This window comes from Dendrobates tinctorius, unplaced genomic scaffold (genome assembly GCF_039654945.1).
Source record: "Dendrobates tinctorius isolate UK_male_01 unplaced genomic scaffold, ASM3965494v1 ptg000107l, whole genome shotgun sequence".
Classification (NCBI taxonomy): Eukaryota; Metazoa; Chordata; class Amphibia; order Anura; family Dendrobatidae; genus Dendrobates; species Dendrobates tinctorius.
This window is the reverse complement of record NW_027361775.1, coordinates 37,300,145-37,313,347: the sequence shown is the minus strand read 5'-3', so window position 1 is coordinate 37,313,347 and position 13,203 is coordinate 37,300,145. Positions and strand designations below refer to the sequence as shown.

The 13,203-nt window shown below is 41.6% G+C and overlaps 1 protein-coding gene across 1 annotated transcript in view; it reads left to right on the top strand.

Annotated features, from left to right (window-relative positions):
• LOC141100709 (uncharacterized) overlaps positions 1 to 13,203 on the top strand; it is a 424,196-nt gene that overhangs the window by 76,527 nt on the left and 334,466 nt on the right. The window contains exons 18-29 of the mRNA XM_073589356.1: positions 2,620 to 2,739; positions 2,823 to 3,037; positions 3,182 to 3,251; positions 7,261 to 7,428; positions 7,631 to 7,744; positions 7,983 to 8,246; positions 8,497 to 8,643; positions 8,828 to 9,009; positions 9,118 to 9,298; positions 11,619 to 11,744; positions 11,925 to 12,050; positions 12,186 to 12,302. Of these exons, the coding sequence (XP_073445457.1) occupies positions 2,620 to 2,739; positions 2,823 to 3,037; positions 3,182 to 3,251; positions 7,261 to 7,428; positions 7,631 to 7,744; positions 7,983 to 8,246; positions 8,497 to 8,643; positions 8,828 to 9,009; positions 9,118 to 9,298; positions 11,619 to 11,744; positions 11,925 to 12,050; positions 12,186 to 12,302 (1,830 nt within the window). The remainder of the gene's footprint in view (positions 1 to 2,619; positions 2,740 to 2,822; positions 3,038 to 3,181; positions 3,252 to 7,260; positions 7,429 to 7,630; positions 7,745 to 7,982; positions 8,247 to 8,496; positions 8,644 to 8,827; positions 9,010 to 9,117; positions 9,299 to 11,618; positions 11,745 to 11,924; positions 12,051 to 12,185; positions 12,303 to 13,203) is intronic.

The following is a 13,203-nucleotide window of genomic DNA, read 5'->3' as shown; positions in this document are numbered from 1 at the left end:
AAAATGGTGTAGGATCCCCCCATTGTTATAACCAGTCAAGCTAAAGCACACAGCTGTGGGCTGTTGTTCTCATGCTGGGAAGGCCCATGAATATTTGGCCCTCCCCAGCCTAAAAATAGCAGCCCATAGCGCCGTAGATGCCACAATTCTGATGCTTTACCCAGCTCTTTCCACTATCCCTAATGTGTTGGCAAGAGGGGTAATATTTTCGGGCTGATATCAGCTTTGTATTGTCAGCTGACATCAAGCCCAGGGGTTAGTAATGGAGAGGTCTCTAACAGACAATCCCATTACTAACCCAGTAAGTAAAAATAATAAAGAATCACATAAAAGTACTTTCATTGAATAAAACACTCTCCAACAAATCCCCTCTATTTCCCATTTATTAACATAAAAAAGTCAAAGTAATCCTCACCTTTCCGCCATTAATCCATAATGATTATGTTCCACAAAGAACCCCAGCTCTGCTACATCTGGTTGCATTCCTGAACGGTGAAATCAGTAATGTGACTGCTCAGCCCAGCAGCCAGATCCTACTGAGCTTAGCAACATATTTTACAAAAATTGAATAAATATTTAAAGACATCTATACTTTGCACATGTCATATTATCTATAAAACAGATAAAATAGCTGACATCAACTCTAAGGGTATGTGCACATGTTGCGGTTTTTGATATCTATATGATATATCTATATGGATATAGTGGTCCCACACTGCTCCCAGCACTTTAGCCCCCTAAATACTGCAATCAAACTCAATCGCAGCACTTTGGGAGCCGGCAGAGGGATGACAGCCCCTCTGCCCTTGGATTGGAGACCCCGCGGCATCATGCAGGGAGCTGATAGTTGCCATGGTGGCCTGATGTCGTCATGACGACTTCTTGCTCACCAGAGTTAGGAAAGTTGCTGATCAGTTTTCTGCTGCATCCCCATTCTATGCAAGCGATCAGCCTCCTGAAAATGACAGTCCCATAGTGGTCAAGTAGGGTGCCAACCTCCGCAGGCTAGACAGGCATTTTTGATAGCAGACAGTCTAGAGGGGACATGTTCATTTTATATAATCTATTAATATCTTAATGATACAGATTGATTCATCTCCCACATGAATTTTTCAAACCTTCTGCCCGACTGCAATGAAAGTTAGTGCTGCCCGCTGACCTGGAACATTTACCTTTCATTATTCTCCAATGTGGTGCGAATGGGTTGAGTGACTGTTTTCACTTATTTCAAGGGTTCTCCAGGGCAGTGAGGGGTAGCCACCGAAGAGTGGAGGTGCCATCTGTCATGCAGATATACCTATGATGCCAACCTCCACTGGCAGGCAGTTGTTGAGATAAGGGCCCTTATTGCAGGGTGAATCTAGAGTGCACTTTTTAAATTTAAATTGTGTGGTGTTTTTGTTACTTTGACATTGTATTTATTTTTTTAAGTCAGTTTCATTAAAAATTATATTTTATGTCTATTTTTGGGATCCTTTATGTCAGCTAATTGTTGATTTGAACCCCTTACTCAACATTTTCCCATTATTCACACTATTATGAATATGTCATGAAAAAACTATCTCAGAATCAGTTGGATCAGTTGAAGTGTTCCAGAGTTATTACCCCATAAAGTGACACTGGTCAGAAATGTACAAATTGGCCTGGGCATTAACATGCAAACCACCTTGAAGTGTAAAGGGGTTAATCTCACCCCACAGCTGTCTGTTTAGCTTTTGCTAGTTATTAAAATTAGGGGAGACCCATGTCAGTTTTTGGGGGGCTCCCCCTTTCTAATAACCAGTAAAAGGCTGCAGACAGCTCTGAGGAGAAATAAAAAGCCTGAGAAGCTTCATGGATATTGGCCCTTTCCCAGAATGATAACACCAGCCCCAGGCTATAATATAATAATAATAATCTTTATTTTTATATAGCGCTAACATATTCTGCAGCGCTTTACAGTTTGCACACATTATCATCGCTGTCCCCGATGGGGCTCACAATCAAAATTCCCTATCGGAATGCAAACACGAGAAGAACATACAAACTCCTTGCAGATGTTGTCCTTGGTGGGATTTGAATCCAGGGACTCCAGCACTGCAAGGCTGCAGTGCTGACCACTGAGCCACCATGCTGCCCGAGGCTGTCTGCTTTCCCTAAGATAAATAGTAAAAATAAGGGGGACACTGCACCATTTTTTTTAAATTAATTATTTATTCAAGAAATACAAGTACAAAAAACTATGCACACACTGCTCCAATTAGATATCACACTGACATTTATGAATTTATTACTAAGCACAGGTGCCAGCTGATGAATACTCTCATCAGCATCGTCCGCTCTTGCTGCTATCAGTGAGACCAGGTGTACGCTGATGAAAATCATACTCATTAGCCAACGCCTTATCGGTGGTAACCTTTTCACTGCCGGTCACCGAACCCGAAGGACCAAAATATCTGTGGGTCCGCCCTTCCCTATTATTTTAATGGTTTCTTCTATCCACTTTTCTGTAAAAAGTAATGGTATGTGGCTGTAATACCTTTCTAAATTTCATAAGCTTACTTTTCTCTGCTTTTTTTATGTGACATATTAACATGTAATACAGAAAAGTTTTTAATATAATGTATCTTGCCCATACAGAACAAGAAGTTGATCCTTACAATAACTGCTGCTTGTACTCTGGCTCCTCAAACCTATGTTCCTTGTACCGGGAGAGAAGACCTTATGACTTCTGCTTTGGATATGTTCCACCAAGTTTTGGTAAGCTTTACTAGCATTAAATATCTATCATTGAGATTTTTAGCCAACTATTTGAAATAATAATTTAACGCATAATTTTTTAGGTTTCCTATTTGGTGATCCCCACATCAATACACTTGATGGAGTAAAATACACTTTCAATGGCTTGGGAGAGTTCATTTTGACCAATGTGAAAGATGAGAACGACACAGTAATTTTCAGGTTACAGGGCCGTACTGCTAGGGCTAGCAATGGGACACATGAAACACAGGCAACAAACTTCGTGGCACTGGCTGCGATTATTCAAGAAGAGACAACGGTAAAGATGATAACCAAACTAAACAAAACTAAACATCTACAATAATTGTATTACTCTACACCAATGTACACATGAATTTTAAGACTGAGTGCAGTTTTGATTGATGCTGATTGCATCCTTTTTGGAATTGCTCTTTTTGTACAGATTGAGTGGATGCTCCAGGGGAGTAATTCAACCATTGTGAAACTCAACGGCACAGAATTTACGTTACCAGGTATATTAACTTTTCACATTATGAATTTTTATTATTATTATTATGCATTTATATAGTGTCATTTATTCCATGGCGCTTTACATGTGAAAAGGGGAAATATAGACAAGTATAGTAAACATGTGTAAGACAAGGGATACACAAGTACATAAGGAGAGGGGACCCTGCCCGCGAGGGCTCACAGTCTACAGGGATGGGTGAGGATACAATAGGAGAGGGTAGAGCAGGTCATGCTGTGGTTCAGTAGACCAAGGATCATTGCAGGCTGTAGGCTTGTCGGAACAGGTGAGTCTTCAGGTTCTTCTTGAAGGATTCCGTTGATGGTGAGAGTCTGATGTGTTGCGGCAGGGAGTTCCAGAGTATGGGGGAAGCACGGGAGAAGTCTTGTATGCAGTTGTGGGAAGAAGAGATAAGGGGGGAGTAGAGAAGGAGATATTGAGATGATCGAAGGTTGCGTGCGGGTAGGTACCTAGAGACCATGTCACAGATGTATGGAGGAGACAGGTTGTGGATGGCTTGGTATGTCATGGTTAGGGTTTTGAATTGGAGCCTCTGGGCGATAGGAAGCCAGTGAAGGACCTGGCATAGGGGGGAGGCTGGGGAATAGAGGGGAGACAGGTGGATTAGTCGGGCAGCAGAGTGTAGGATGGACTGGAGCGGAGCCAGAGTGCTAGAGGGGAGGCCAGAGAGTAAGAGGTTGCAGTAGTCGAGGCGGGAGATGATAAGAGCATGCACTAGTGTTTTTGTAGTTTCATGGTTGAGGAATGAGCGGATCCGGGAAATATTTTTGAGTTTGAGGTGGCAGGAGGAGGCGAGGGCTTGGATATGTGGTTTGAAAGAGAGCGCAGAGTAGAGGATCACCCCAAGGCACCGAGCGTACGGGACTGGGGAAAGAGAGCAGCCGTTGACATTGATGGATAGGTCTGGTGGAGGGGTAGAGTCAGATGGGGAAAGATGATGAATTCTGTTTTGTCCATGTTCAGTTTGAGAAAGCGAGCAGAGAAGGCTGAGATAGCAGACAGATATTGTGGGATTTCAGTCAGTAAGGAGGTGAGGTCGGATCCAGATAGGTATATCTGCATGTCATCGGCATAGAGGTGATAATGCAAACTGTGGGATTCTATGAGCTGTCCCAAGTCGAAGGTATAGATGGAGAATAGGAGGGGTCCTAGGACAGAGCCTTGGGGAACACCGACAGACAGGGGGCGAGGTGAGGAGGTGGTGTGTGAGAGGGAGACACTAAATGTTCGGTCTGTTAGGTATGATGAGATCCAGGATAGGGCCGGGTCTGTGATGCCAAGAGATGAGTCTGTAGCAGGAGGGAATGGTCTACAGTGTCGAAGGCAGAGGACAGGTCCAGGAGGAGGACAGAGTAGTGTCGCTTGCTCTTGGTGGTTATTAAGTCGTTAGTGACTTTCGTTAGGGCAGTTTCAGTTGAGTGATGCGGTTGGAAGCCAGATTGTAACCGGTCAAAGAGGGAACAGGAGGAGAGGTGGGAGGACAGTTCAAGATATACATGCTGTTCCAGTAGTTTTGAGGCATAAGGGAGAAGAGATATTGGGCGATAATTAGACACAGAGGATTGGTCATGGGAGGGCTTTTTGAGGATGGGTGTGATTGAGGCATGTTTGAAGGATGAGGGAAAGACACTATTTGTAAGTGAAAGGTTGAAAAGGTGTGTTAGAGATGGGATGAGGACTGTGGCCAAGTTAGGGATGAGGTGAGACGGGAGTGGGTCGAGGGCACAAGTGGTGAGGTGTGATCTTGATAGAAGGGTGGAGAGCTGATCTTCTGTCATGGTGGAGAAGCTGGTTTTTGCAGAACAGGGCTGAGCGGCTAAGAGGGGCATTGAGGGCTGCGGGCCAAAGTTTTGTCTGATCGTGTCAATCTTCTGCTTAAAGAAGGAGGCAAAGTCTTCCGCAGAAATGAGAGGAGGGGGAGGGAGGAGGTGCTGTGGGACGGAGTAGAGAATTGAAAGTGTTGAAGAGCTGTTTAGGGTTGTGAGACAGGGAGGATATGAGAGATGCGAAGTAAGTTTGTTTTGCGGCAGAGAGCGTGGACTTAAAACTGACAAGGGACTGCTTGTATGCGCTGAAGTGCTCAGTAGAATGGGTTCTCTTCCATCTCCGTTCAGCGGCCCTGGAAACCCGTCTCAGTTCTTTGGTCAGGCTGGTGAGCCAGGGCTGCCTGTTGATTGTTCGAGTTTTGCTCTGCGTGAGGGGGGCAGTCGAATCAAGCGTTGCTGTTATTGTGGTGTTATAAAAGGTGGCAGCAGCATCTGTGTGATGAAGTGAAGCTATGTCTGTAAGAGGGAGAAGGGATTCAGAGAGTGATTGTAAATTGAGGTGTTTTGAGATTCCTGCGAGGGTGAACAAGTTTATGGAGCGGGGGTTGCGCAGTAGGAGAGGAGAGGGAGGAGAATGACAGTAGGTTGTGGTCAGACAGGAGGAGGGGTGAGTTATTGAGATTAGTGAGTTAACAGAGTCGAGTGAAGATAAGGTCCAGCGTGTGACCATCTTTGTGAGTGGCCGCAGAGGACCATTGAGTGAGGCCGAGGGAAGCCGTGAGTGATAGAAGTTTAGAGGCAGCCAGAGTGGAAGTGTCAATGGGGATGTTGAAATCGCCCATGATGATGGTGGGGATGTCAACAGAAAGGAAATGGAGTAGCCAGGTGGTGAAGTGGTCGAGAAAGGTGGAGATGGCTAGTTCTGGGGGGTGGTAGATGACAGCCAGTTGGAGGTTGGAGGGGGAATAGATGCGGACGGAGTGCACCTCGAATGAGGGAAGAGTAGCGGAGGGTGGCAAAGGAATTGGGGTAAAGGAGCAGGTATCAGACATGAGCAAACCAACTCCTCCACCACGTTTGTTGCTGGGGCGAGGGGTGTGAGAGAGATGGAATCCGCCATAGGAAAGCGCAGCTGGAGAGGCTGTGTCAGAGGGAGTGAGCCAGGTTTCAGTGATGGCGAGGAAGGAGAGTTTGTTGGTGATAAAGAGGTCATGGATAAATGATAACTTGTTGCAGACAGAGCGTGCGTTCCATAGGGCTCCAGGTAAGGGGGTTGGGGGAGTGGGGGCTGGATGAATGGGTATGAGTTTATCATGGTTGCGAAGACGTTTAGAGGATCGTGGCAGGGTGGTAGAAGTGAGTGTAGGGAGGTGTTGAGGAGGGCCAGGATTTGGGGATACGTCGCCAGCAATAAGGAGTAGTAGACAGAGCATTAGAAGGTAGGAGCAGGATAGGACATGATGTGGCCGTGTGGGTCTGGAGAAAAAGGATTGTATGTGGAGGAACAGGTGTGACGGAGAGGTGAGATGGCTGAGAAGGATGGAGGGGGAAATGACAAGTTCCTTACTGGGTGAAGGGATTGCAGGAGTTAGGGACAAATTGAGTAGTATGGGGGTGATAGTAAAGAGAAGTCGAAACATTGTTGTGGTGTTATAGTCCGTTACCTTACAGTCAGTTCCAGTCCAATTATATAAATGAAGTTGAATTTTAATTTTTTGTCCCAATAATTTATTTTTTTTATGAAAAGAAAAAAAAATTATATTCTTCTTGTAGGATACACAGTATATTAAATACTACTTTTGTTTTGATTAAAGGAAACCTGTCATCTGATTCATGATGGCCAAACTGCAGACAACATGAATCAGAGCCTGATTGCATGACAGCAGTCAGACAAATTTTTCTCTAAAAAGCTCTGATGGTAGTTATAAAAACCAGCTGGACACCATAGCTGGAGAGGATACTGGTCCTACTACACCCCGGCCTGCTTCTCCCAGCTTACCCTGCAGATGATTTACAGGTCACTTGCTATGAAAGAGACCTGCCATTTACCTAACACCACATTGGTTGTAATGTGAATCTTTTGAATCAAAATGAAGCGTAAAACATATTGAAGACTACTTAGGGATGCATTGATAGGTGTCAAATCAACAGCTGCAGAGCTTACAAATAGGCATGGAATTGCTGTGAATATGTGGGATTAATAAATCCTAATTTGATTCTTTCAAGATAACTCTACATATGTAAGCAAAATCACACTGGAAAAGACAAGCAAAGACGAAATACAAGCCTCGTTCGATGGTGGGATCTCAATCACAGTTTCTGCTAAAGAGGGTGCTTTGAGCTTTGTCACAATGTTAGATACTATCTACAAGAACAAAACTGAAGGCCTTCTGGGTAAGAAAATCTTTGTGTAAGAGCTTTGCTTTTTACAGTGAATTACATGACACTACAATCTATCAGCCACAGTTTAAATACAAGTATAAATATGAACATTACAATAAAAATCAGTGTGCAGTAAAACTGATAAATTTACCAGATATCTCAAATATCCCATTCACTTTTGTATTTAATAACAGTGATACTATTTTTTTTCCAGGAATTTTTAATGATGATAAGACAGATGATCTGATGGCGGCTAATGGAACCAAACTGGAATTTAATGGTGTGAAACTTCCGAATGATTCCCTGATATTTGAAATCGGAATGACATGTGAGTGGTCATTAGCATCTACTTAGTCACTTCAGGTTTATCTTGTTGTTTTTGTCTTTTTTTTTTAAACAGGTTTTCTAGCCTGTTTTTATCTAGCTCTCTTACTCAAGAAGAATAAATAAGATTTTTAAGTTTGATGTTTTAAAAAAAGACCCTCATATTTTACAGAAAAAGGGTGTCCTTGATAAATATCTAAAACAGAAAATGTCTCCTCTTTATAAATTATTTTGTTTCACAGGGAAAACTTCCCCATCGGACAGCCTCTTCATCTACAATGTAACCATTGGGGAGTCCTGGTATACCTACAACAATAACACATTTGTGCCACTGTTTTATGATGAGCTGCTTTTGATGACTGACAGTGAAATCATCAAGAAAGCAAATGAGACATGTCAAGGAAATGATGAGTGTATCTTTGATATCTTGAGTACTGGAAATGAAGCTTTAGGAAAGGCCACACTTGACAGTGAGAACTCAGCCAACGAACAAAGCAGCATTATGAGTAAGAAACATACATTATCCTCTTCTCTCTCATTTTCACACTTTCTCAGTCATTTTAATTATTTCTCAGCTTTTTTTCTATAACTTATCATCAATGACAGGTAGAACCTGCCAATCTTTTTGACCTTTCTTTTCAAGTAATTTCACATTCAACTATTATATTCTAAATAAACAAATAATCAAAACTTTGTAATCCAAATCTATATATCTAGTTAGGAGAGCTGACTAAACAGAACAACTTCTCTCTACAGATGAATTTCCTCCAAATGTTACTGGACCCACCACCATTTTCACCAAGCTTATGGAGCCGATTACCATTATCTACACAGCCACTGATGAGAATAACGATACTGTGATCTTCTCTCTGGAGACAGACTCCACTGACATCAATATAACAGGTGAATATATGCAAGCAGCCTGAAGGTTATGTTTTACAGTGTACATTTTTGTGATATAACGATTACAAATATACAGTATATGAGCCGAACACATCCCTAAGATATAAAGCATATCCCTGTCATATCCTACAACATGATTAATTTACTCTCTTTGTTTCCAATGTCCTTTTTTTTTGCTGTGCAGATGATGGCGTTTTGGTTTGGTATCCCACTAGTTCAACACCTGTTAACGCCACTATAGTAGCCAATGATTCCAAACTATCTACTGCTGTGAGTCTAACCCTGGTTCTCTGCAACTGTACCAACAATGGCAGCTGTCTCTATGATAGTGCCACCAGCCTAGACAATGGGACCACAACCTTCAAGGTAGACCATCTTACTGATTAACATCAACATATTTTAGAGTTGATTACATATTTAATGACATCTATACTTTACACAAGTAGCACATTATCTATTTATATTGCAATGCAGGTTGCCGGGTGTAACTGTTCTGCTGCATGGACCGGAATGTACTGTGAAAATAATTTTGATGCTTGTGCAGAAAACAAATGTTATGATAATAGTACTTGTGAAGATGCAATAGCACCCTATGAAGGATATACTTGTGGTCCATGTCCCGAAAACCTGACTGGAGATGGAGAAACCTGTACAGGTGAGTATTTTAGCTCACTGATTTCATGTGTACAGATATTATAATGGATCCCTTAGTGAGAATGGGACACTGTTTAAGCTCCCCCTCAAAGACCACTCCTTTGTGAACGCTTACTAATGCACGTGTACTTTTGGGTAGTTGTCTCAGAGATTCCAGTGTCTACGTATCGGGTAGTTTGAGTTTCGCTGAAATTTGTCATATGCTTTAACAAACGACAAACTTCCACTTTTTAAGTACAATGACAACTTACAGTCTGTTTTTAAAGTAATATCAAGAATTACCTGACAAAATGACAAAATTGTAAATGGTTGATTTAGTTGGATATTCCTGTACATATAAATACTCAACACATAATAAAAGTTGCCCTAGTTTCGATGAAAATAGTGATGAACTGTGATACCAGACACAACCCAATAACAAGGAAGGAACTCATTATTTGGATTACAACCCTTTGTAATAATCCCATACAGGGATTCTTCTATGTATAACACTATTATCTTGCAGATATAAGGTTAATCTGCAAGTTTATAACACTATGGAGCTTCCAGGCCACTGTACTGAAAGTGTACTAAGGAGAAAACTATCTTTATTTCTCCCATGTGCTGCTGGCTTTTAATCATACAGGCATGCAAACATGGGTTCAGCCACCGCTCGCAGCACTGTGAGTTGCATCTGTAAGCATGCACCTGCACTTTCACTGACAGCAGGCTCTGCCCTGATGCACTGTTAAGCTGGCTGTCAGTCATAGTGCTGGGATGTATTAGGAGCCGGTTCACAGAATGGTAAGCGTTGACTAAAGCCACAATGGCATGCCTGTATGACTGAAAGCTGAGAGGCTCATAGGAGAAATACAGTTAATTTTCTTCTGCATGATGGATTTTCAGCACCAGCCGGGCACCACGATAATGCTATAAACCTCTAGATTAACCCTATATCTGCAGGTTAATAGTATTCTTAGACATGACAGGTCCTATTTAAAGAGGAACTATCAGCTAAGAGAAAAATGCAAAAATTAACAGTAGATGAGATTAAGGTTTTTCTAAATGCATATAATTAGAAAATCAGTTGATTTCTTTCAGTATTACAAGGACACAGATTGTGGTTTCACTTTTCTAATGTGAGCTCAAAATTGGGTGAGGTTGGTAGGTGAGGTGATACAGTATCTGAATGGTAAATGGGCATTGCGCTTCCATTGTAGGATTTAGGGTGCAATCATCAATTCACCTATTTTTTTATGTCACATGTCTATTGAATATAATAGGAGAATCTGAGTCTCCTACTATATACTATACAGAAACAGCAGAGGTCAAACCACCTAGAGAAGGCTGAAGGACTTACCTGCACTGCTGCTCATATTCTTCTCCTCCTCTTGCAGCTGTTACAAAATATACAGGGATTAATCTGATTTACCCCATATATAACTGTAGTACTGTGATGTGTGCAGAAGTTACCACTCCACCAGGGCAGTGACAAAGAAGAAAAATATCATGATACCCGAGTGCACTCAATTAACCTCTGATTCTTGGTAGTGTGGTGTAATGTGCTGCACTCCAAATAGTCCAGAAAACAGGGATGACGCAGGGGTACATATAAGCATTTACTTGTAAGGATACACAAGGCACATACAGCGTATGGGTTACTATGTGGAGATTCAATTCTCTTGCAGCAAACACTGCTACTTAAAAGTAAGGTGGTGGTTCTCAGACTAGGCCTCTGTTCAGTTATATAATAGGTGCACTGATTCCTCAGCTCCTCTTATCTGAACTCCATGCCATCACAACACATGCGCCGGGCTTCATTCCTCACACACACACTGCTCCTTGAGAAAAACTTCACATACACTTTAACTCCATCCTGTTAAGGGGCCAGGTGTACATGTAATGAGCAGATATGGTTTACATATGCAGTTTGTTTCTGGAAGTTTCCTGGCAAACACCATCTTACTTTAACAGTCTATCATATTGTTAACCCAGTGGTATCCTGAGGATATTAGTGCAAACAAGAGTCTCTGTTACACAACAGTATAAGATATCTGCCTCTTGGTACATAATCTGCATTAACCATTACACATTGCAATAACTGGTCATGTAAAGACATTTGTTTTAAAAGATACAGTAACCATTCTGTTGCACTCTGCTTTGTGGTGCTATAGAGAGAGAAGAGCAGAGAGGAGAGATGCAAGTGCACACTATTTAGTGAGCTTACCAGGTGTCCTATTATAGCCATCTCTAAATGGTTGACATATAGTAGAATCATGTTATAATAGTCATGGATTTCACAGTTCTTTGTATAAAATTGAAACATAATGATGTATTTCCAGATATCAATGAATGCTACCTTAATATATCCGATTGTGAGCAAAATTGTATCAATACGCTGGATGGATATAACTGCAGCTGCGAGGACGGCTATGACGTGGATGAGAATAATAGCTCTGCATGTGTCGGTATGTCCTCTACTCCATCCTTTCATTCAATTCACATTGTTTTGTATTATTGTTAATGGTAGTCTAGTGCAAGCATAGGATATCATTCTACTAATAGCACACAAACAATACACCTCAAAACATTCAGGATACATAACTAACAAAATCCTACAAAATGTTATTCTGTCTGCTTTTCTTCAGACATTAATGAGTGCAACACTGGTGACAACAAATGTGCTAACAATACCGAATGTACAAACCTTCCTGGAAATTATAGCTGTGAATGTAAATCTGGATACGAAGGAGATCCACTAATACTCTGCACAGGTAAATCCTGATGAAAAGTGGAAAAAAGCTAACTGTGTGTCTCAAATATCTATCTATCTATCTATCTGTCTGTCTGTCTGTCTATCTTTCATTATGCCATATCATCTACTAATTGAATACTTATATCCCCAACAGATATCGATGAATGCGCCGATAACACTTCCTTCTGTCCCAATCAATCAATCTGTGTTAATACCGATGGATCCTATGACTGTGACTGTCTGCCAGGATACAGCGGAAAAGACTGTTCAGGTAAGGTCTATACTGTGAAATAAGAGAAGTTGCTATTTCATTGGATTTCCACACTGGGACTTTATCAGAAGATGTACAACCTTCTCACCAGTCTCTTTTCTGTGTAGTTCGACTTGATATTCAGCTGGAAAATGACACATTTTCCCACCAAGATAATTGACACTTGATTCTCTAACATATCTGTAGCTTAATCTCTGTTTATTATTAGGGTCCTCAGATAATAAGTTGATCAATGATTGCGCTGCCGAGACTCACCCTTCTTCAGGGTACTCAACAGAAACTGTTCAGTTTCCCTGAAGTGCCACCAAAAGTGAGAGTAAGCATTACATATAATAGTTCTCAATGTATATATGCATAGACATGTGGGGTCCTTCAGTGTGGGAGACATTGGTTGTAATGATTCTCTTATTAAGTTCGGTCCTGAATGGAATGACCCTCTTTTAATGTTCAGAATTCCCCACTAGTTTATGAGAAAGTTAGGTGTTTAAACAAGACATTAAACTCTTCAGGCTTGTTGGACATAAGACATTGTTTACCTGTTCTTAGTATAGGTCATCAATTTCTGATCGGTGGAAATCTAACACCCCAACCAATCATCTGTTATTAACTCTGATAGAGATGTAACCATTGAACAGAGTTAAACAGGACAGCCCTTTTCAATGTGTAGCTCCCACTGCCAAGAACTGCAGCTCCTATTTCTTAAATTAGAGCTGATCTGCTGCACCATGAAGCAGCTGCTACACTGAATGGAGCCACGATATTCAGATCTCTTCACTGTTTACATTAGATCACTACTGGAGCTTCTAACAGCTGATCAGTAGAGATAGGCAGATCCCTGGATGTTTGGGTCTGGCTGGTTTAGCCATACAATTAAAAAAAGTTCAGGTTCAAGTATCAGAAC